Here is a 20,514-nt window from a genome sequence, read left to right on the forward strand (position 1 = left end):
AAAACAACATGGGGTCCATTAACGGGATTTGTTAAATCTGATTAATGGTATAAGTTTTAAATTCTTACTTGTTTTTCCACACATATCCGGGGGGGGGGAGGGGGGAATATGTTTTATTTTGTATTATTTGATTGGATGTAAGTGCTGTTCTTTGTATTACTTGTTTGAAAAATTTTCTGCACTTTGTATTGAATTGAAAATCAATAAAGAATTACAAAAAGAAAAAAGCAGTCAGGGTTTTCTCAGACAATGCCAGTGGCCTACTTCAATAGACAGGGAGGCACCAGAAGAGCTATGTTGAGACTAAAGGCCCAGTTTTTGTTCTGTTGGGCAAAGATCCATCTACAGAATCTACCAGAAGCACTTGTAATGGGAGGGGACAATGTGCAAGTTGACTGTGGACCCAGGGAGTGGTTGCTGTTCCAGAAGGCCTTCAACAGCATTGTGCTCAATGGGGATGTCCGATGTTTGGTATGATGATATCAGCATTCAACAGAAAAGTCTCTCATTTCTTCATTTGAAGATTTGCGCTCATAAGCACCAACATGGACACTCTAGTACAACCGTAGCCAGAGAGAGGGCTGTTGTACATGATTGGTCATCCTAGTTGCTCTAGATTGGACACATCAGCTATGGTATGCAGATCTAGTTCGCCTACAGAGAGATAAGTGTCCCAAACTGCCTTTTCATCTAACTCTTCTTTCACAGGCTCCAGTTTCACGTGAAAATCTAGAATGCTTTGGGCTTATGGCATGGCTCTTAAGCATGCAGTCTAAGCATGCAAGGGCTACTCAGAGGTGGCATTGGCTACCCACCTAAGAACTTAAAAAAACAGCAACTGTGGAGGCCTATAATAAGGCTTGGAAAATTTTTCAGCACTGGTGTAGTAAGCAAGATGTAAAGCCTTTCAAAGCTCTGCTGGACTAGAAAACAGACCGGCGATTGGTTCTCTCAAAGTACAAGTGGCAGGCCTCTCGTGCTATAGGGTTTTAACGGAGAAAGCTTCTTTGACTTCTCATCCTGTTGTAGCCAGATTTTTGAAGGGAGCTAGGTAGTTGCATCCTCCTGTGCAACAGCCGTTCCCATCTTGGAACTTTAACATTGTATTGCATGCTCTCACCAAGGTCCTGTATAAGCCCTTGCAAGAGGCATTGCTAATGGAACTTACTGTTAAGATGTTTTTTTCTGACAGCTATCTCCTTAGCAAGAAGGGTCTTGGAGCTGCAGGCTCTATTGTGCAGAGAACCTTTCCTCCGGTTTATGGAGGCAGGTGTCTCATTATGCATGGTACCTTACTTCATGGTACTTTCTGCCAAAAGTGATCTCAGCCTTCCACATAAATCAGTGGGTGGCCACTATTGGAAACAGGATACTGGGCTTGATGGACCTTCAGTCTTTCCCAGTATGGCAATTCTTGTGTACCTGCATTCCATTCCACGGGTTTGAAGAGCCAGTTCCAGAAGCAGTTGGAGTACCAGCCTCAAAGTGCACACAGGCTCCCAACCCAGCAAGCCAGAGCCAGTCAGCCAGTTGCAAGTTACATATTGCCAGCCCAAGGAATTAAGAAGCCACAGTCTACCTCCTGGCTACCAGACCAGGCAGTGGTGGGTGATACAGAAGTCACAAAGAGTGGTGAAACTGTGTTTGGGCAGGACATTGAGCTAGCTGATGAAGACTTTGCACAGGATATGGAGATAGATGAAACAGAGCAGCCCATTATTGAAAGTATGGAAACAAGTTGATCTTTTCCTGTTATGGCAGCTGGGAGAAAATGTGGAATGTGTACTACCTTACGACAAGGCTGGAAAGTTTTTGTGTTTGAAGAAAGATTTACATTAAGAATCAGGTTTTTTTGTTGTTTTTTTCTCTTTTGGAGACAGCAAGCTTGGAACTTATTGTTTGTGTTCTAAATGCTGCCAGGATACCAGAGATCCTGCCTGTACCGAGAGCAGATGCAAAGAGGCAGGCAGACATCCAGGCTGTGAATGCATGGTTGAGGAGATGGTGCCAGGAGGAGGGCTTCCACTTTGTGAGGAACTGGACGTCCTTCTGGGGAAAGAGTAAGCTCTACCGGCGGGACGGCCTGCACCTGAGCACAGAGGGAACTAGACTACTGGCTGCCAATGTGAAGAAGGAGATCGAGAGGGCTTTAAACTGAGGAGAGGGGGAAAGCCGACAGCTGATCTGATGTTGACGCTTCGGACAACAGTATCCAGAACAGATGCTGAACGGGCTGACTGCACGGAGGAAGTAGAGAGACCAGTGGATCTTATGATCAGACAGCGAGGGAAACAACAGGTAAAGGGAGCTTGCTGGGAAGAGACTAAAGGGCATGGAGACACAGGGGGACTGGGTGGCGCGAGGGCGAAAGCTGAGGGTATCACAGGGGCTACACAAGGCGAGGGGGATCGAACAGAGGCAGGGGCCCAGGAGGGGGCAAGAAAACCCAGAGGAAAAGCGGGGAATTGGGGTGGCGGAAATGTGGGGAAGCTGAAAGCTACGAGGGTAAAGGCTGAGGGCAAAGCAGAAGTACAGGGAACAGGAGAGGCGGCCCAGGTGAATGCAGAGGTGGAGAAAAAACAACGGGACCTGCGGTGCTTATACGCAAATGCAAGAAGCCTCATGGCCAAGATGGGTGAACTAGAGGTCGTGGCCAAGGGGGAAGACCTAGATATAATTGGAATTACAGAAACATGGTGGACAGAGCAGAATCAATGGGATGTGGCGCTACCGGGGTACAAGCTCTACAGGAGAGACAGGACCCACAAGAAGGGGGGAGGCATAGCACTATATATAAAAGACTCTATCTACTCGGTCGGGATGGATATGGCAACAAAGGCAGAAGGGCTGGAATCGCTATGGGTCAAATTGCCGGGAAACAAGGGTGCAGACATAAAACTGGGGCTGTATTATCGCCCACCTGGTGCGCCGGAAGGAGTCGGACACGACTTGGAAGCTGAACTGAGACAGGAGTGCAGGACTGGAAGTGTAACAGTGATGGGGGACTTCAACTACCCGGGGATAGACTGGAGTACGGGTCACTCCAACTGCACTAGGGAAACAGGATTTGTAGAAGCTGTGAAGGACTGCTTTATGGAGCAACTGATCAGGGAACCGACGCGGGGGAGTGCTACTCTTGACCTCATCCTGAACGGATTAGGAGGGCCTGCAAGAGGGGTAGAAGTGGGAGGACCACTAGGCAACAGTGACCACAATGCGATCAGATTCACTTTAGAAAGGGGGACACCCATAGTAAGGAGGACCGCAACAACTGCGCTCAACTTCAAGAAGGGGAACTATGTTGCTATGAGGGAAATGGTGGGGAGGAAGCTCAGAAACATCTTTAGGATGGAGACTGTGGAAAGCGCCTGGACCCTATTCAGGGACACCCTGCAGGAAGCACAAAAAAAGTACGTCCCCAGTTTCAGGAAAGGCTGCAAGAACAAGCGAACAAAGGACCCGATTTGGATCTCAGCAGAAGTAAAGAGGGCAATAAACGACAAAAAAGTATCCTTCCGGAGATGGAAAAAGGATCCAACGGAGGAACATCACCAGGCGCACAGGAAATGCCAAAAAGAATGCCACCGAGAGGTTAGAAAAGCAAAAGGGAAATACGAAGAGGGGCTGGCCAGGGAGGCAAAAAACTTCAAGGCATTCTTCAGTTACGTAAAGGGGAAACGACCAGCGAGAGAGGAGGTGGGGCCGTTGGACGATGGGGATAGGAGGGGAGTGATTAAAGAGGATAAAGAGGTAGCTGAGAGGCTGAACACGTTCTTCTCGTCGGTTTTCACGAGAGAAGACACATCTAATATACCGGACTCAGAGGAGCTCATGAGTGGGGAACAGGCTGAGAAATTGGAGCATATAGAGGTAAGTAAGGAGGATGTCCTCAAACAGATAGACAGGTTAAAATGCGGCAAATCACCGGGTCCGGACGGGATCCACCCGAGGGTTCTGAAGGAGCTAAGACAAGAAATAGCGGGCACAATCCAGCATGTTTGTAACCTATCCTTGAAAACTGGAGAGGTACCAGAGGACTGGAAATTGGCGAATGTCACACCTATCTTCAAAAAGGGATCGAGGGGTGACCCCGGGAACTACAGGCCGGTGAGCCTGACTTCAATTATAGGGAAGATGGTGGAAGCTATGATAAAGGACGGCATTTGCGAGCACATTGAGAGAAATGGCCTACTGAGAACAAGCCAGCACGGATTCTGTAAGGGAAGGTCATGCTTAACGAACCTTCTGTACTTCTTTGAGGGAATAAGCAGTCGGGTGGACAATGGGGAACCCATCGACATCATTTACCTCGATTTTCAAAAGGCTTTCGACAAGGTGCCACATGAAAGGCTGCTTAGGAAGCTGTGGAACCACGGGGTGGGAGGGGATGTGCACCGATGGATAGAGCACTGGTTGTCGGGTAGACTGCAGAGGGTCGGAGTGAAGGGCCAATATTCTGACTGGCGGGGAGTCACGAGCGGTGTGCCGCAGGGATCGGTGCTGGGGCCGTTACTCTTCAACATATTTATCAATGATCTGGAAAAGGAGGCAAAGTGCGAGGTTATAAAATTTGCAGACGATACCAAACTGTGCGGCAGGGTTAGCTCCAGGGAGGAGTGTGAGGACCTGCAAAGGGACCTAAATAAGCTGGAAGACTGGGCGAACAAATGGCAAATGCGCTTTAACGTGGAAAAATGCAAGGTCATGCATATAGGGAAAAAAAACCCGTTGTTCAACTACAAATTGGGGGGGGCATTGTTGGGAGAAAGCAGTCTTGAGAGAGACTTGGGAGTGCTGGTGGATGCATCACTGAAGCCATCTGCACAGTGCGCAGCGGCCTCAAAAAAAGCCAACAGGATGCTGGGCATCATAAAAAGGGGCATAACAACCAGGACGAGGGAAGTCATCTTGCCACTGTATCGAGCGATGGTGCGTCCGCATCTGGAATATTGCGTTCAATATTGGTCGCCGTACCTCAAGAAGGACATGGCGGTACTCGAGAGAGTCCAAAGGAGAGCAACGAAACTGGTAAGAGGGCTGGAACACTGCCCATATGCCGAGAGGTTGGATAGGCTGGGGCTCTTCTCTCTGGAAAAAAGGAGGCTCAGGGGTGATATGATAGAGACCTTCAAGATCATGAGGGGCATAGAGAGGGTGGATAGGGACAGATTCTTCAGGCTGAAGGGGACAACAGGTACGAGGGGGCATTCGGAGAAACTGAAGGGAGATAGGTTCAAAACGAATGCAAGGAAGTTTTTTTTCACCCAAAGGGTCGTGGACACTTGGAATGCGCTACCGGAGGACGTGATTGGGCAGAGTACGGTACAAGGATTCAAACAGAGACTGGACGGATTCCTGAGGGATAAAGGGATCGTGGGATACTGAGAGGAAACCAAGGTGGCATGGGGGCCCCTTCTGGTGATTTGGACAGGTCGTGACCTGTTTGGGCCGCCGCGGGAGCGGACTGCTGGGCAGGATGGACCTATGGTCTGACCCGGCGGAGGCACTGCTTATGTTCTTATGTTCTTATGAAGGAGCCTATTGAAGGTTCTTAAGCCAGCCCTGCTCTGTATCATAGGCAAAAAAACTCCACACGTTTCAAAATGTAACTTTTCAAAACGGGACCAAAGCCACCACTGTGCACAGGGAGCCAAAAAAAGAACAAAACAGTTCACTTATCTTCTGATGATGGCAACAACAGCAGCGAGTAGATCTTCCTGCTATAGCACTTCTCACACTGAAAAAAAGACAAGGAACTGGATGTCACCAACAAGGCTCTTGTTTCGCCGAACAACGGCTGCATCAGGGCAATCACATTCTCTCCTGCTCAGTCCACACCCGTGTGCCTTCTACTGATGGTGAGATCATTTGTTCCAGTAAATAAAGTTTTTTGACAGTGACCCCTATGAACCCAGAAGTATAAATTCCAGCGCCATTCTGAGCCGGATGTGGACGGAGCAGGAGAGAATGTGATTGCCCCGACGCAGCCGTTGTTCGGCGAAACAAGAGCCTTGTTGGTGACATCCAGTTCCTTGTCTTTCTTTCAGTGTGAGAAGTGCTATAGCAGGAAGATCTACTCACTGCTGTTACCATCGTCAGAAGATAAGTGAACTGTTTTGTTCTTTTTCTGGCTCCCTGTGCACAGTGGTGGCTTTGGTCCCGTTTTGAAAAGTTACATTTTGAAACGTGTGGAGTTTTTTTTGCCTATGATACAGAGCAGGACTGTCTAAAGAACTCATTGGGTTGCCGTCTGTATATTGTTGAAAAGTTGTGGCTTTTTCTCCACCTATTATAAATGTACTTTCATGGGATATCTCCACCACTAGGATAATAACAATTTTTTTGCTGATTGTATTTAAATGTCTCAATCATATTCCCTCTCTCCTGTTTGTCTTCCAGAGTATACATTTCACAATGCTTTATTATTTGTTATGTTAAAGCTGAATCCCCATTATTCATAGTTGGTATTTATATTTGACTGAATAAATATATAGTTGGTATTTATATTTGACTGAATTTGAATAATATTTTTCATTACTTGCATTTGGCTGAATAGTAAAGTATGCTGTTTTGTAGAAGTTTAATGCACTCTAAGGCATAAAGGTCTTGAGTGACTTGGCTCTATAATATAATGCCAAAGGACTTATACTGCAGTCCATCAGGTAATTTATGTCTGATAGAGGATCATACCTGTAACAGTTGTTATTGTACTTGTTATAGCTGCCCAGTGCTGTTAAGCACCCCTGACAAATAGCATAGGAGAAAAAGATCTGAGTGCCCGCATCCATCCAAACCTAAAATTGAATAGAAAGCATTTCCATAAAAGGGCAAAAGAACCAAATGGATTAAAGCGTTCTAGACATCACATTGATGTCATCACAATGTGATATTAAAGGGTCTGTATTGTAAGTGATAAACTGCCAACTGATTGCATCATTAGGTTTTAATTCCATAGTGAGGTTCTGGTAAGTCTTCAGTCTCATGCTTTATTTATATTGTCAGACCCTCACAATAGAATTAATTATATCCTGATCACATAAAACTGTTTCTAATTTATTTGGCTACACAGTAGATTTAAAAAGTAGGAAATAAAACGTCAAGCTCCTTACTTTAAAAAGACAGATAGGGCTAGATTCACTTACCTGCCTCTCCGTGCCCAATCCGTGGCCGATCCACGGCAGGCCAACCAATTCATCAAAGCTCCGCATGCAAATGGGGGCAATCGGAGGAACGCCCCTCACCGACCATGCTAATGAGTGATCCTGAAGCATGCACAGACCATCTTGTTGCCGTACATGATGAACGACATGGTACTACTCGAAAGGGTTCAGAGACGAGCAACTAAAATGGTTAAGGGGCTGGAGGAGGAGTTGCCATACAGTGAGAGATTAGAGAAACTGGGCCTCTTTTCCCTTGAAAAGAGGAGACTGAGAGGAGACATGATCGAAACATTCAAGATAATGAAGGGAATAGACTTAGATAAAGACAGGTTGTTCACCCTCTCCAAGGTAGAGAGAACGAGAGAGCACTCTCTAAAGTTAAAAGTAGATAGATTCTGTACAAATGTAAGGAAATTCTTCACCCAGAGAGTGGTAGAAAACTGGAATGCAGGTAAGGCTAGTCTCAGTTAGGGCACTGGTCTTTGACCTAAAGGCCGCTGCGTGAGCGGACTGCTGGTCTGACCCAGCAGCGGCAATTCTTATGTTCATGAAAGCACACAGAATCCAGTCAGTTATAAAACCCACCTGTGGATCTGCAAGTCTTGAAATTTCAGGTTTCAGGTAGAACATTATTCCTTCATAGGCACCAGGCAATGTGACCCCTCGGACCAGCAGGATAATTAGCATCAAATAAGGGAAGGTGGCTGTGAAGTAGACAACCTGCAACCAGAGGAAATAGTTTTAGAGATTAAAAATTTCATGCAAGTTTAGAAAATCCAGAATGGGATGAAAAAAATAATCCCAAAACATTTTGCCCATATATGAAAGCCTGACATCCACTTCACTAGTGGTAATATCATATTACTACTAAAGGCTTTGGTGACCTTTTTGAAGTCTGGTAGATATAAGGTGGGAGAAAATAGGCATCATTCTCACTCCACTAGATACCAGGCACCCCTAGTAGGTCCAGAGTCTGGATTTGTAGGGGGGGGGGGGTGAATCCAGGAAAGGCTGCTACATTTAGGCTTGAGGCTGGGGGGCTCCTGAGGATGACCTGCTCCTGGGGGTTGAATCCAGGAAAGGCTGCTACATTTAGGCTTGAGGCTGTGGGGCTCCTGGGGCTGGGTTGCTGCAAATAGGGCTGCATTCTATAAAGTTGTATGCCCAATATTTTGATTAGCATGGAAATTTGAGTGCACAGTTTATAAAGCAGTGCCAGCTGCCTGCCTAACTTAGGCCCAGATTCACTAAAAGGTAGCGATTCAATAGCTGTTGGCCGATTACTGGTCAATTTTGAAAAAGCGATTGATTCACCACCTTTTTTGCATGCAAATGATTTGCTCGGAGGTGCAAATCATTTGTATGCAAACTCCTCAACTCAATCGCTTCGTGAGTGATTGAGTTGGGGCAGCCCTGACAGTAGTGACAGGAGAAGCAGCCTCCTATCACTGCTGTCAGAGGCTTTTTTTTTTCTTTTTTTTTTTAAATGGGTCAGATATTTTGCATGGCCACTTGAAAAAAAAGCCCCTTCCCCAAAAAATGCATCCCCGAATCCCCAAAAGAAAAAGGCAGGAGGAATGCCCACTCCCTCCTGCCACCAACCACGAACTCCATCTCCCCTCCCCCTCCCTGTACCTCAAAATGTTGGGCGCAGGAGGGGTGCTCAGTCCCTCCTGCTCTGTAGGGCTTCTCCGTGCGAATGCGGGTGTTAGGCCCCTCCCCAGTGTATCATATGATGCACGGGTTGGGGCTTAAGGCCCTGATTGGCTCAGGCGCCTCAGGCCCCTCCTATGGAGGGAGGAGCCCAAGGTGCCTGAGCCAATAAGGATCTTAGGGTCCACCCCATGCATCACATGATCCACTGGTGTGGAACCTAATGCCCGCATTCACACGGAGGAGCCCTACAGAGCAGGAGGGACTGAGCATCCCTCCTGATCCCAACTTTGAAAGGTATGGGGAGGGGAGAGGGGGTGGGCATGGGCCCTGCCTGGCCTCAGCCCAGCCGATGGCAGTGGGGGTTTGCGATGGCAGGAGGGAGTTGGCATCCCTCCTGCCATATTCGTGCAGGATGGGGAATGATGGAGGGGCAGGGGCAGCGTCGGGAATGTTTTTTTTAGGGACTGGGCCCGCTGTAAGCATATTGCCGATGGCAGGAGGGAGTCGGCATCCCTCCTGCTTTTTTCTTTGGGTGTGAGGGTAGCGGGCCCTCCTGAAATTTGAGGGTTGGGGGTGCATTTCTTTGACAAGCCTGCCTGTCATTTTTTTATGGGGGCAGATATTTTGCATGTGTAACACAAGCAAAATATCTGTGCCATGAAAAAAAAAGAATAAAAAAGACAGGCAGGCCTGTCAAAAAACCAGCAAATCTTTGAATACAAGTATTTATAAGTTCTCCTTTAAACCCCCTATCTAGTTAGTTTGTATACATTTATGTGTGGGTTGGATAATCTAAAAATTGATCAGTATATGTAGTTTAGGTTACACAGTTACCGACAGGTCTGCAGCAGTCGGGGTTGACAATAGTAAAACCCGATTCAAAATAACCAAGCAATTGTTAGTGAATCAATCGCTTGGCTATTTTACATGGGGTTTTACTAATTTACATGGGAGGATTGGATCGGAGCGGTGAATGAACATAAGAACATAAGAATTGCCGCTGCTGGGTCAGACCAATGGTCCATCGTGTCCAGCCGTCCACTCCCACCGTGGCCCATAGGTCAAAGACCAGTGCACTAATTGAGTCTAGCCTTACCTCCGTATGTTCTGATTCAGCAGGAACTTGTCTAACTTTGTCTTGAATCCCTGGAGGGTGTTTTCCCCTATAACAGCCTCCGGAAGAATGTTCCAGTTTTCTACCACTCTCTGGGTAAAGAAGAACTTCCTTATGTTTGTAATCTATCCCCTTTTAACTTTAGAGACTGCCCTTTCGTTCTCTCTGCCTTGGAGAGGGTAAACAACCTGTCTTTATCTACTAAGTCTATTTCCTTCATTATCTTGAATGTTTCGATCATGTCCCCTCTCAGTCTCCTCTTTTCAAGGGAGAAGAGGCCCAGTTTCTCAAATCTCTCACTGTAGGGCAACTACTCCAGCTCCTTAACCATTTTAGTCGCTCTTATCTTGATACCTTTCGAGTAGTACTATGTCCTTCTTCATGTATGGTGACCAGTACTGCACACAGTATTCCAGGTGGGGGCGTACTATGGCCGGTGCAGCCATATGATAATCTTCTCTGATCTGTTCGTGATCCCCTTCTTAATCATTTCTAGTATTCTGTTTGCCCTTTTTGCCACCACCGCACAGTCAGCATCGGCTTTATTGACTTGTCTACCAGTACTCCCAAGTCTGTTTCCTGGGGGGTCTCTCCAAGTACTGCACTGGACATCCTGTATAAGATTTTTGTTACCGACATGCAACACCTTACACTTATCTACGTTAAACCTCATTTGCCATATCGTGGCCAATTTTTCAAGCATGTTTATGTCACGTTGCAGGTCTTCGCAATCCTTCTGTGTCTTCACTACTCTGAATAACTTTGTATCATCTGCAAATTTAATTACCTCACTCATCGTACCAATTTCCAGGTTGTTTATAAATATGTTGAAGAGAATGGTCGCAAGCACCAAACTCTTCGGCACTCCACTCGTGAAGCTTTTCCAGTCCGAGTATTGGACATTTACCCCCACTCTCTGTTTCCTATCTGTCAACCAGTTTTTAGTCCACATGAGTATTTCACCCTTGATTCCATGGCTCACAATTTTTTGAAGTAGTCATTCATGCGGGACTTTGTTGAACACCTTCTGAAAATCCAGATATATAATATTGACTGGGTCACCCTTGTCTATCTGCCTGTTTACTCCCTCGAAGAAGTGCAGTAAGTTCGTCAAGCACGATCTTCCTTTGCTGAAGCTGTGCTGGCTGATCCTCATCAGACTATGTCCTGTCACACAACCATCCCCTGCTCAGGCCTGCAGTCAGCTTAGCCGTGTTTTAACCTGACCTGTTGGCGTGGCATCCCCAGGAAAGAGGAAAGCCTTTCAGGTAAAACAGACCTAGGCTTCTACCAAGTCTGCCCAGGCCATACTGAGATACGTTGCCAATAAAGGGAGACACAATCCAGGTATGGTCAAATTCTCATTCTTATTTGAACACCGTCAGCCATCCTCAGGACATGCATAAGTCAGGCAAAAAGTAAAAATAGCTCATATAGTTGTCAGAATGGCCTAAAGTCCAAGTATGGCAAACAATTGCATTCCCCTGGACTTTCTCTGCTTTAAAGAAAGTCCTCTTAACCAGGATTCAAATAAACAGTAATGCCATGAAAATAATGGAATACTGTGTCCAACACTGGTCTCCATACCTGATGAAGGATATAACACTGCTGGAGAAGGTGCAGAGGCGAGCGACGAAGCTAGTAAAAGGTATGGAGAACTTGAGCTACAAGGATCGCCTCAGAAAACTGGGATTATTCACCCTTGAGAAGAGAAGACTGAGAGGGGATCTGATAGAGACTTTAAATTGCTAAAAGGAAGCGACAAAATGGAGCAAGATCACTCACCAGCAGGGGGAAAGGATGGAGAGCAAGAAACAGCTTTATTCACATTGGCGAATGTGACCCAGACTCGGACCAGAGGTCATGGCCTGAAGCTGAGAGGGGACACGGCCAGGACAAATGTCAGAAAATTCTGCTTCACACAGCGAGTGGTGAACGCCTGGAACTCTCTCCTGAAAGAGATGATGGAGGAAACTACCATTCTAGGATTTAAGGGAAAATTGGACACACATCTTCTTGCAGGACACATTGAGGGATACGAGTGACTAATGTAAGCACTAGGGTACGCCTGGCTGAGCCTCCGCGTGTGCAGATCACCAAACTGGATGGACCCCAGGTCTGATCCGGTGCAGGCATTTCTTATGTTCTTATGTAATTCCAAAACAATGAAAGCAAAAACTGTATAAACATAGTAAGCAAGTAAAGTAGCAAACTTTGGAAATACAGTCACAAGCTCCCCAGCTAACCTTACAGGGTAAAGTGTTCAGAGGTTCAATAGAACTTATCAGCATCAGCTGAGCTTTCAGCTAACGGAGCACAGCAGGGCTTTAGATAAGCTGTTAGTTTTGCAGAGACTTTATCACAATGGCTTCACAAGATCAAAGATACAGTTTCTTTAGCAAACAAAAACCTGGGGCAGTCTCAGAGCAACACGGAGAGGTTTTCCTTCACACCTGGTCTCTGGTTACAGCGAGTCAGCACACAAATGCAGCTTAGATAGACTGAATAGGCTGAATCGAATCGAAATATTTTTTCCTGAATTGGGCAGCACTAGCATCCACATCCTGTAGAGTCACTACATACACACCCATTTGATTTAAACAGTGTTTGGTAGAGGAAAGAGTGTGAGCAGTTCCTGAGGTGACAATCACAATCAGAAATTTTTTTCTATTTTACCTATTATTATTAGCACTGTTCTCTTTTCCTTCCACCCTCTTTCTTTTCTTTTCCCTTCCTTCTCATGTTTCTATATCCCCCTTCAATTTTCCTCTTACTGTTATGATTCTCTGATTTGGTTCAGGGGTTATGAATATGATGGAATGTACATTACTATGTGGTCTTGTCTATATTGTTCCATTAACATTCTGTACTTTTCCTGCATTTATGTTTTGGATTGTTGTTTTATTCCCTAAAATCTTAATAAAAATTTTGACCTTAAAAATAAATTTTTTTCTGTGATGTATTGTAAAAGGAATAGCTCCATTGTTGGAAACTGAGGAGTTTGTGATACAGAACTGGAGATGCCTGGTTTATAGTGAGATCATGTCCAGTCTCATAGAAAACCCAGACTTCACTCCCACACTGAATAATTTGTTGAATGATCTTGTCCTCTTGTTTTTGCCAATAAAAGCTGTTAACTCTATGCTGGTCCCATCCCCTGATACTGGGAAGTATACATCAGAGAGGGTGGGCTCAGAAGAGCCTTTGCAAGCTGCACGCATATGGACCAAAAGGCTTTCTTGCACATATTGATATTCGGATTGCTGCTGTGAGCTGGCAAGCCTGGACGCATGATAGTAGGAGGCAATGGTGGCAAGAGCAGAAGGGAGGGAGGTAAGGAGGTTTGAGGGGAAAATGCTAAAAGGGTGGGTGGGAGAGAGAGTGAATAGAGTAAGGAAAATATTAAATTGGGGAAGGAGAGAGTGTATGGATGATGTTGGATGGATGGGTGGGAGGCAGGGGAGAGCAGGGACAATGTTTGACAGGGAGGGTAGGGAAGACAAAAGAAAAGGAAGATGCTGAATGGGAGGAAGGGAGAGAAGAGAAAAACAGGAGATGCTGCAATGGGGGGGAGGGATAGTTGACAATTTATAGGCTGCAAGGGGCACTAGAAGCCCAATCACAGGCTCCACCAATAAATTGACAAGTTGGAAAACTCAGATATATATCTTGGATTCAAAATATAGAATCATAGGACAAGGTTCTCCTTTGTTGGAGATTTAGACCTCTTGGTCTAGAAGCAGGTTCAGTACTGGTGCTAAGAGGTTAGTTACTTTTTCCGGGTCCATAGGAAAAGGATTTATAAAAGAACATCACTCACCTTGCCTGTGGATTTGACTCCTTTCCAGATACAGAAGTAACAGATAACCCAGGCCAGAAGGAGACACAAAGCCAATTCCCATCTCACAGTGCCCAGATTGTGAATACCATCTGTGAGTCCCAGAACCCGATTTCTGCAGGGGATGGTAAATAAAAGCTACTATTCACAATCATTCACTATAACTCAGGGTTTTTCTGCTACACTCATATCTCTGTGTATCTACATGATTATATGAGGTATTTCAACACATTTTCTATGACATGCCAGACCCCAGAGTCATTTATTTAAACATAAACATGTGATTATTTTCTCATGCCAAAATCAAATATGTTCTTGCAATTTTTCAGATCCTGAACATGGGTGAATGAAGTTCAGTATGCACCTCACTGATGTTCAGGACCATATGTAAGTGTGATCCATCCTGAAAGATGTCTCTGCTGCTGCATGGGATTTTTCAGAGAGCCACTGAGTTATATGAGTGTAGATAGTAATGAACTGTGGGTGGAGCTGGAGGCCTCTTTTCCAGAGTGGGATGGGGTGAAATATAAAAAGGGAGGAAAGAGTACACTCAAGGTTTTTGGTTATCCTGTTTCTCCCACCAGAGCTCGAATGTGCAGAAGCGCAGACAAACACGGAGGAGAAAGAGGAAACCTACTGCGTTTCACAGAAAGAAAAACAAAGAGACTTTACTTTTCCAAGGGATCACCAGGAGAAGATGGAGATTGTGAGTGTGTGAAGTGACTTTATTAATTAACTGTTTTTGGATCAGATTCCATTTGTACACCAGAAAAAGTTGTAAATAGTTCATGTTTGACATCTACAATCAAGATTAATTAAACGTTCCAGTTATCAATTGCACCTTTGTATCAATGTGATTTCTTGATAAGTAATTAAGTAAAGGATCAAGTGCTGTAATTGAGACTCCCAGAATTTATCCAGCCCTGGCCTACGTCCAGCTCAAATACCAAAGAAACTGCTCCCCCAAACTTCTTTTTGTGAGCCCTGGTTGCAAGTGCCTCGACTCAATGAGTTGGCCGGAGCCCACAAACCGCATGTGTGTAGGACTGGGGCTGCATAAAGATTTCACAAGCTCACAAACCGGTGAAAGGTTATAAGGACACTGATTTTTTACATTTACAGGAAATGTAAACCTTGCACCTACAATGATCTTATGGTTGCATAAATGGCAAAAGTTTTCACAATGAAGCATTGTGAAGCCATCATCAAGAGCTGCATATCTACAGACATATCTCTTGCATGACCTTGGTGGGGTTTTATGGAATATTTTGAGGACTTTGGAAAGAAATGATCTTTTTTATGGCCTTAATTTTACGCATGCTGATTCATTTCTGGCTGACAGGTGCTGAATTTCCTTTTTTTAAAATCTGCTTTATAGTTCACACTGAATTTTAGACACAGCAAAAACTATGCATTTAGCTTGCTTTCATTTATTCTTAAGATATAAAGGAAAAGGAAAACACTGTCAAAATAACATTTTCATTATGTAGAAAGATTGTTTTTCTTCTAAAAGGTTAAAAAGTCTTCTAAATGAAAACTGAGTTTATGGCTCTGTCAGTCTCCTCTCTTCTGAGAGATAAGGGTAAAAACATGGGGGTCGATATTCAGTGGCTCCTACCAGGCAGTAGCGTACCAAAGGGGGTGGGGAGGTCTGCCCTGGGTGCCCTATTCTACTGCTGCTGCTTTCCTTAACCAGCAACAGCGGCAGTACACTATAAACAGGGGTGTCCGCGGCCCAGCTCCCTCCGGCGGTTGTTTAGCTTCTGGCCGGCTTTCCTGCTCAAAGACACGGGCGTAGGCTCCTCGTGCGATCCGCGGCTGCGTTGGAAGCATTCCCTCTAACATTACAGTCTCAGAGAGAAGGCTTCTGATGCAGCCACGGATTGTGTGAATAGAACAAGGAACCAGCAAGGAACCAGCCAGAAATGTTGTTTATGCACAGGACAGGGAAGAGAAATGTTGCTGCTGCACAGGGAATGGGGGGGGGGAGAAATGCTGTACAGGCAAGGGTGGTGGTGAGAAATGCTGCACAGGCAAGGGGGGGGGGAGAAATGCTGCTGCTGCTGCTGCTGCTGCACATAGAAGGGGGGGAGAGAAATGCTGCTGCTGCTGCATTTCTCCCCCCCTTGCCTGTGTAGCATTTCTTCCCCCCTTCCCTGTGCAGAGCAACATTTCTTTTCCCTGAGAAGAGAAGATGATTAAAGCAGTAACAATAAAAGGTAGAAAGATTTTTTTTGTTGCTTTACTTAGAATCAAGAAGTATTGTAACTGTATTGATAAAAGTTTATATATAGGAAATGGAAATAAGGCAATTTTTTTGGACTAAACCCCTTTCCTCAGGTCAGGCCAGGATACCATAACAGCAGTATACTGTACTGTTCTGAAGAAAGATTTAGCCTCTGAAAGCTAATTGAAAAATGGATTAGTCCAGTAAAATGATATTTTCTTATTTCTCATTATTTGTTAATTTGTAAAGTGGTGATTGTTATGTATCAGTTTTTTCAAATTTACATCTACTGTCTTTAGGGGACATGTGTCATTGTTTTTGTGGTGTTGCATTGTATGCAGAGTCTGGTTTCTTGGCTGTTCAGTTTAACTTTTGTCTACATATTTCTATTTTTAGTTTGTGATTATTCCATATTGGGCAAGGGTGTATCTCTGTTTTGTGTGTATGAAAAGGAAATGATTTTCTGTTAGCATTGACTGTGCAGGATCAATTGACTGTGCGAGATCTGGCTTGTTTAGTTTTACAATGTATGTGTTGGTGTTCTAGTGCTCACTGCAGTGTTTAAGATGCTGCCTTTTCCTAGGTACACTCTTGTTGTGTGATATGTAGATTGTTACTAAAAAAAATTATTTTTCATATAGATGAGGGGGTGTCAAAAAATGATGGGCCCCGGGTGTCACATATGCTAGGTATAGCCACAAATGACTCGGATATCATGAAAACACAGATGCATGAGAAGGTTTTTTGGCATCCCATTTGAAGGAAGTCAGATCAGTCGGGATACACCCTGAGGCAGCAAAATAGTGAAACGCTGGCCACCATTGGTGTACCGATCAGCAAAAGATAAGTTGAAAAGTTTTCCTTCTATCTTTTATTTTTCATTAGTGAAGCACAGCATATGGCTTTTATTTCTTTGTAGGTTTTTTGCCAATGAGGTGACCGCTCAACCACCTTAATTACCACTTCGGTGGTGGTGGGAGGGCCCTTATCTGAGGCTTTTCCTTCATTTTTAGTTATTTAATAGCCTATGCTATCCTTATATCATACTATAGGACATTACAGCATCAACTACTATTGAAAGTGTTTATTATTTTTATTTTTACATATGCTAGGTATGCCACTGCTACCAGGTCTCACTGACTAGGTCTCAACCTAATATTCAGTGGCATCTAGCCGTAAAATGCCACTGAATATCAAATGTGACTGTACTAATCCAGGTTCTGCCAGGGTGGTTCATGGTCACAGCAAAGGTGGAGTCAAAGCTTATCTGGGCACTGCCAATATTCAGTGCTGATGCCCGGATAACTATCCAGACAGACAGGACTGGATAAAAATCTGTCTTAAATTGCCTATGGGCGGGGCCTTAGGCACATGGGCCAACCAAAGATTCAGTTGGCTTATGTGCCTAAGGCCTCGCTCATAGGAGGGGCCTTAGGCAACTGGCCCAATTCTGGTTGTCCCAGTTCCCTAAGGCCCCTCCTATGGGAAGGCCTTAGGTGCCTGGGCCAAATCAGGCCCCAGGCCCCTCTCCGGTGTATCCCACAATGCACCAGGAAGGGGCAGGCCCTCCATTATGAGGATGGCAGGCCTGCCGGCAGGCTGGCAAAAGGACCCAGGTTAGTAGGGAGTCCGGGGGGATCGGGGTAGTGGGGGGATGGAGGGGTTCAGGGGGGTTCACGGGGGTGGAGGGGGGCGTCTTCAGCAGGAGGGCCTGGGCTCCCTCCTGCCGGTATTCACGGGGGTGGGTGGAAGTGCGCCTTCGGCAGGAAGGCCTAGGCTCCCTCCTGCTGGTATTTGCGGGAGGTGGGGTATCGGCAAGAGGGCTTGGTACCCCTCCTGCTGCGATCATGGGTTCGGGTGGAAGTGTCGGCAGGAGGGCTTGGGATCCCTCTTGCCAGTTTGCGTTTTTTGTCGGGGGGTTGCCGGCAGGAGAGATTGGGCATCTCTCCTGCCGGTTCACGGCAGTTCGGGGTGGTGAGATCGCGATCACGGCAGGAGAGATGCCCAATCTCTCCTGCCGGCAACCCCCCGACAAAAAACGCAAACTGGCAAGAGGGATCCCAAGCCCTCCTGCCGACACTTCCACCCGAACCCATGATCGCAGCAGGAGGGGTACCAAGCCCTCTTGCCGATACCCCACCTCCCGCAAATACCAGCAGGAGGGAGCCTAGGCCTTCCTGCCGAAGGCGCACTTCCACCCACCCCCACTCCTGTCGCAATCGTTGCTGTGGGGAGTGGACAGGTTGCCTGGGATAGAACTTATACCTGTTTTGACTTGGTCTAAGTCAAAACGTATAAGTTCCATCTGGCAACCTGTCAACTCTTTTTGGTTATGGCTGCAAATGACTAAGTCTAGGTTGGCCCACCTCCCGCCCTTTCCCCTCCTCCAAAAACGCCTCTTTTCACTCTAGGCATTCAGAGGCAGGGTAAAGGCCTAAGCTGGTTTTAGATACGTCTAAAACCAACTTTGATTATCAGTACTTGGATGATCTGTCTTTTTGATTGTCCAAGTACCGACTTAGGCCACTTTTTTAAAATTATTATTATGAGCCCCTTGGTGTTTAATGGCATACTTGCCACATGCTTACAAGCTGCATCCACTTATTTGAGTATACAAATGAGGTTTGATAAATGTGTAGATGTATTTGGAGGTATGTCAAGCTCTCAATGTTTGCGTATATGTGTATATTTATGTGTATATGTAACTGTATGCCAAGATTAGATGGCTTCATAATCCTTGTGAGCAAAATCATTCTGACAACAGCATACATACTCCCAAAATTCAATGACAGGGGAGGTAGCATTGGTATTCACTGACAAGGTCCAATTAGATTCTTCTGCAAACTCCACACAGTTTTCTGTCAAGAGAAAAGAGAACTTGTAATCAGTGCTGATCATTTCTATTTTTCCATACCATTCTCCTCTTTTTCATGATGGGTTTGACCTAGTGAAAGGCATGTTAAACTGGGACAGCCTGTTACTTTCACCAGGAGTCTAGTTCAGGTAGCCAAGGAGACACAACAAACTAACCTCTCCTTTTGCAAAAGCACAGAGGAGATTTTTAGCGGCAGCTAGTGCTCTAAATGCTCTGCGCTGCTCCAACTGTCATTGAGCTTCTATGAGCGTCGGAGCAGAGCATTCAGCACACTAGCTGGTGCTAAAATCTTCATATGCACTTTTGTATAGGGGGGAGGAGAGAGATAAATTATAGTGAATTCACTATAAGGGTGTGTGGTAACATGAACAAGGGTGGGTCTGGAGCCCAGGTAAGATGGTTGCAGGTCGAAGGAAATATGGTTTACTAGAAGTATGAGGTAGGGAGGAAGAAAATAAACACATAAATGTGCTTTAAATGTAAAATCCAAAAAGGTTCTTAAATATAGCAAAGTTCTCCAATGCCCTGCTCTTGCAGGGCCATAGAGTGCATTACTGTTTCTCAGCATGGCAGTATACTTTACTTGTTTCTGGCCTGGTTCCCCAGAGTTATTAATAAAGTGTCAAGCAGTTACTTGAGTCAAAGTCCAAAGTTGCAAGGGTCCAAGCTGAATTTGGCCTATTTGACCGTAGCAATTGCAGTTTACTCATAGGTGGTTGAGGCAAATGTTCCCTCTGGGTCTCCTTAACCAAGCTATAGCCTCAGCTTATATACTTCCTGGACCATGTCCTCCTGGCTCCACACTTCCTATTCTACTTCCCCCTTGGGTGAGACTATAGGTTTTAAGGTGGTTCTGACACTGTGAGGGAGTGCTATTGAGGAAGAAGAGCAGTGCCTTACAGACTTCCTCACAGGAGATTGGAAGTACCTTTAGAAGACTGATGACTCTATCCCCCAGTGGTGTACCAAGAGGGGGGAGGGGGGCGGTCTGCCCCAGGTGCACGCTTCAAGAGGGTGCACAACCGGCTGGATCCAGAACCTCCCACGCTGCTCAAAACGGCACCTCAGTGCGGCTGCTGTACTTATTCCAGAGCAGAGTCGGCAGCCGCGCTGAAGTGCAGGAAAGTCTCCTGCCTGGTTAGACATTTGAATATCAGCCCGATACTAGCACTTACAACTTATTGTAACATAGTAACATAGTACATTATGGCAGATAAAGACCTGAATGGTCCATCCAGTCTGCCCAACCTGATTCAATTTAAATTTTTTTAATTTTTTCTTCTTAGCTATTTCTGGGCAAAAATCCAAAGCTTTACCCGGTACTGTGCTTGGGTTCCAACTGCCGAAATCTCAGTGAAAACCTACTCCAGCCCATCTCAACCAACCCTCTCAGCCATTGAAGCCCTCCCCTGCCCATCCTCCACCAAATGGCCATATACAGACACAGACCGTGCAAGTCTGCCCAGTGCTGGCCTTAGTTCAATTTTTAATATTATTTTCTGATTCTAGATCCTCTGTGTTCATCCCATGCTTCTTTGAACTCAGTCACAGTTTTACTGTGACAGTTTTACTTTATTGCATAAAGTGTTATATGTGTAACTAATGCTATTCTATAACTGATTGGCACAACTTGCTTAAATGCAA

General features: G+C 45.5%; 1 protein-coding gene across 2 annotated transcripts in view; it reads right to left on the bottom strand.

Moving 5' to 3' along the window:
- Nucleotides 1-20,514, bottom strand: part of SLC6A12 (solute carrier family 6 member 12) — a 159,157-nt gene that overhangs the window by 51,853 nt on the left and 86,790 nt on the right. For both annotated transcript variants that reach the window (XM_033952482.1, XM_033952483.1), the window contains exons 6-9: nucleotides 18,769-18,853; nucleotides 13,751-13,883; nucleotides 7,746-7,880; nucleotides 6,691-6,794 (exon numbers count right to left, since the gene is read on the bottom strand). In XM_033952482.1, the coding sequence (XP_033808373.1) occupies nucleotides 6,691-6,794; nucleotides 7,746-7,880; nucleotides 13,751-13,883; nucleotides 18,769-18,853 (457 nt within the window). The remainder of the gene's footprint in view (nucleotides 1-6,690; nucleotides 6,795-7,745; nucleotides 7,881-13,750; nucleotides 13,884-18,768; nucleotides 18,854-20,514) is intronic.

The sequence above is a fragment of the Geotrypetes seraphini genome, chromosome 7 (genome assembly GCF_902459505.1).
Source record: "Geotrypetes seraphini chromosome 7, aGeoSer1.1, whole genome shotgun sequence".
In the NCBI taxonomy this organism is placed as follows: Eukaryota; Metazoa; Chordata; class Amphibia; order Gymnophiona; family Dermophiidae; genus Geotrypetes; species Geotrypetes seraphini.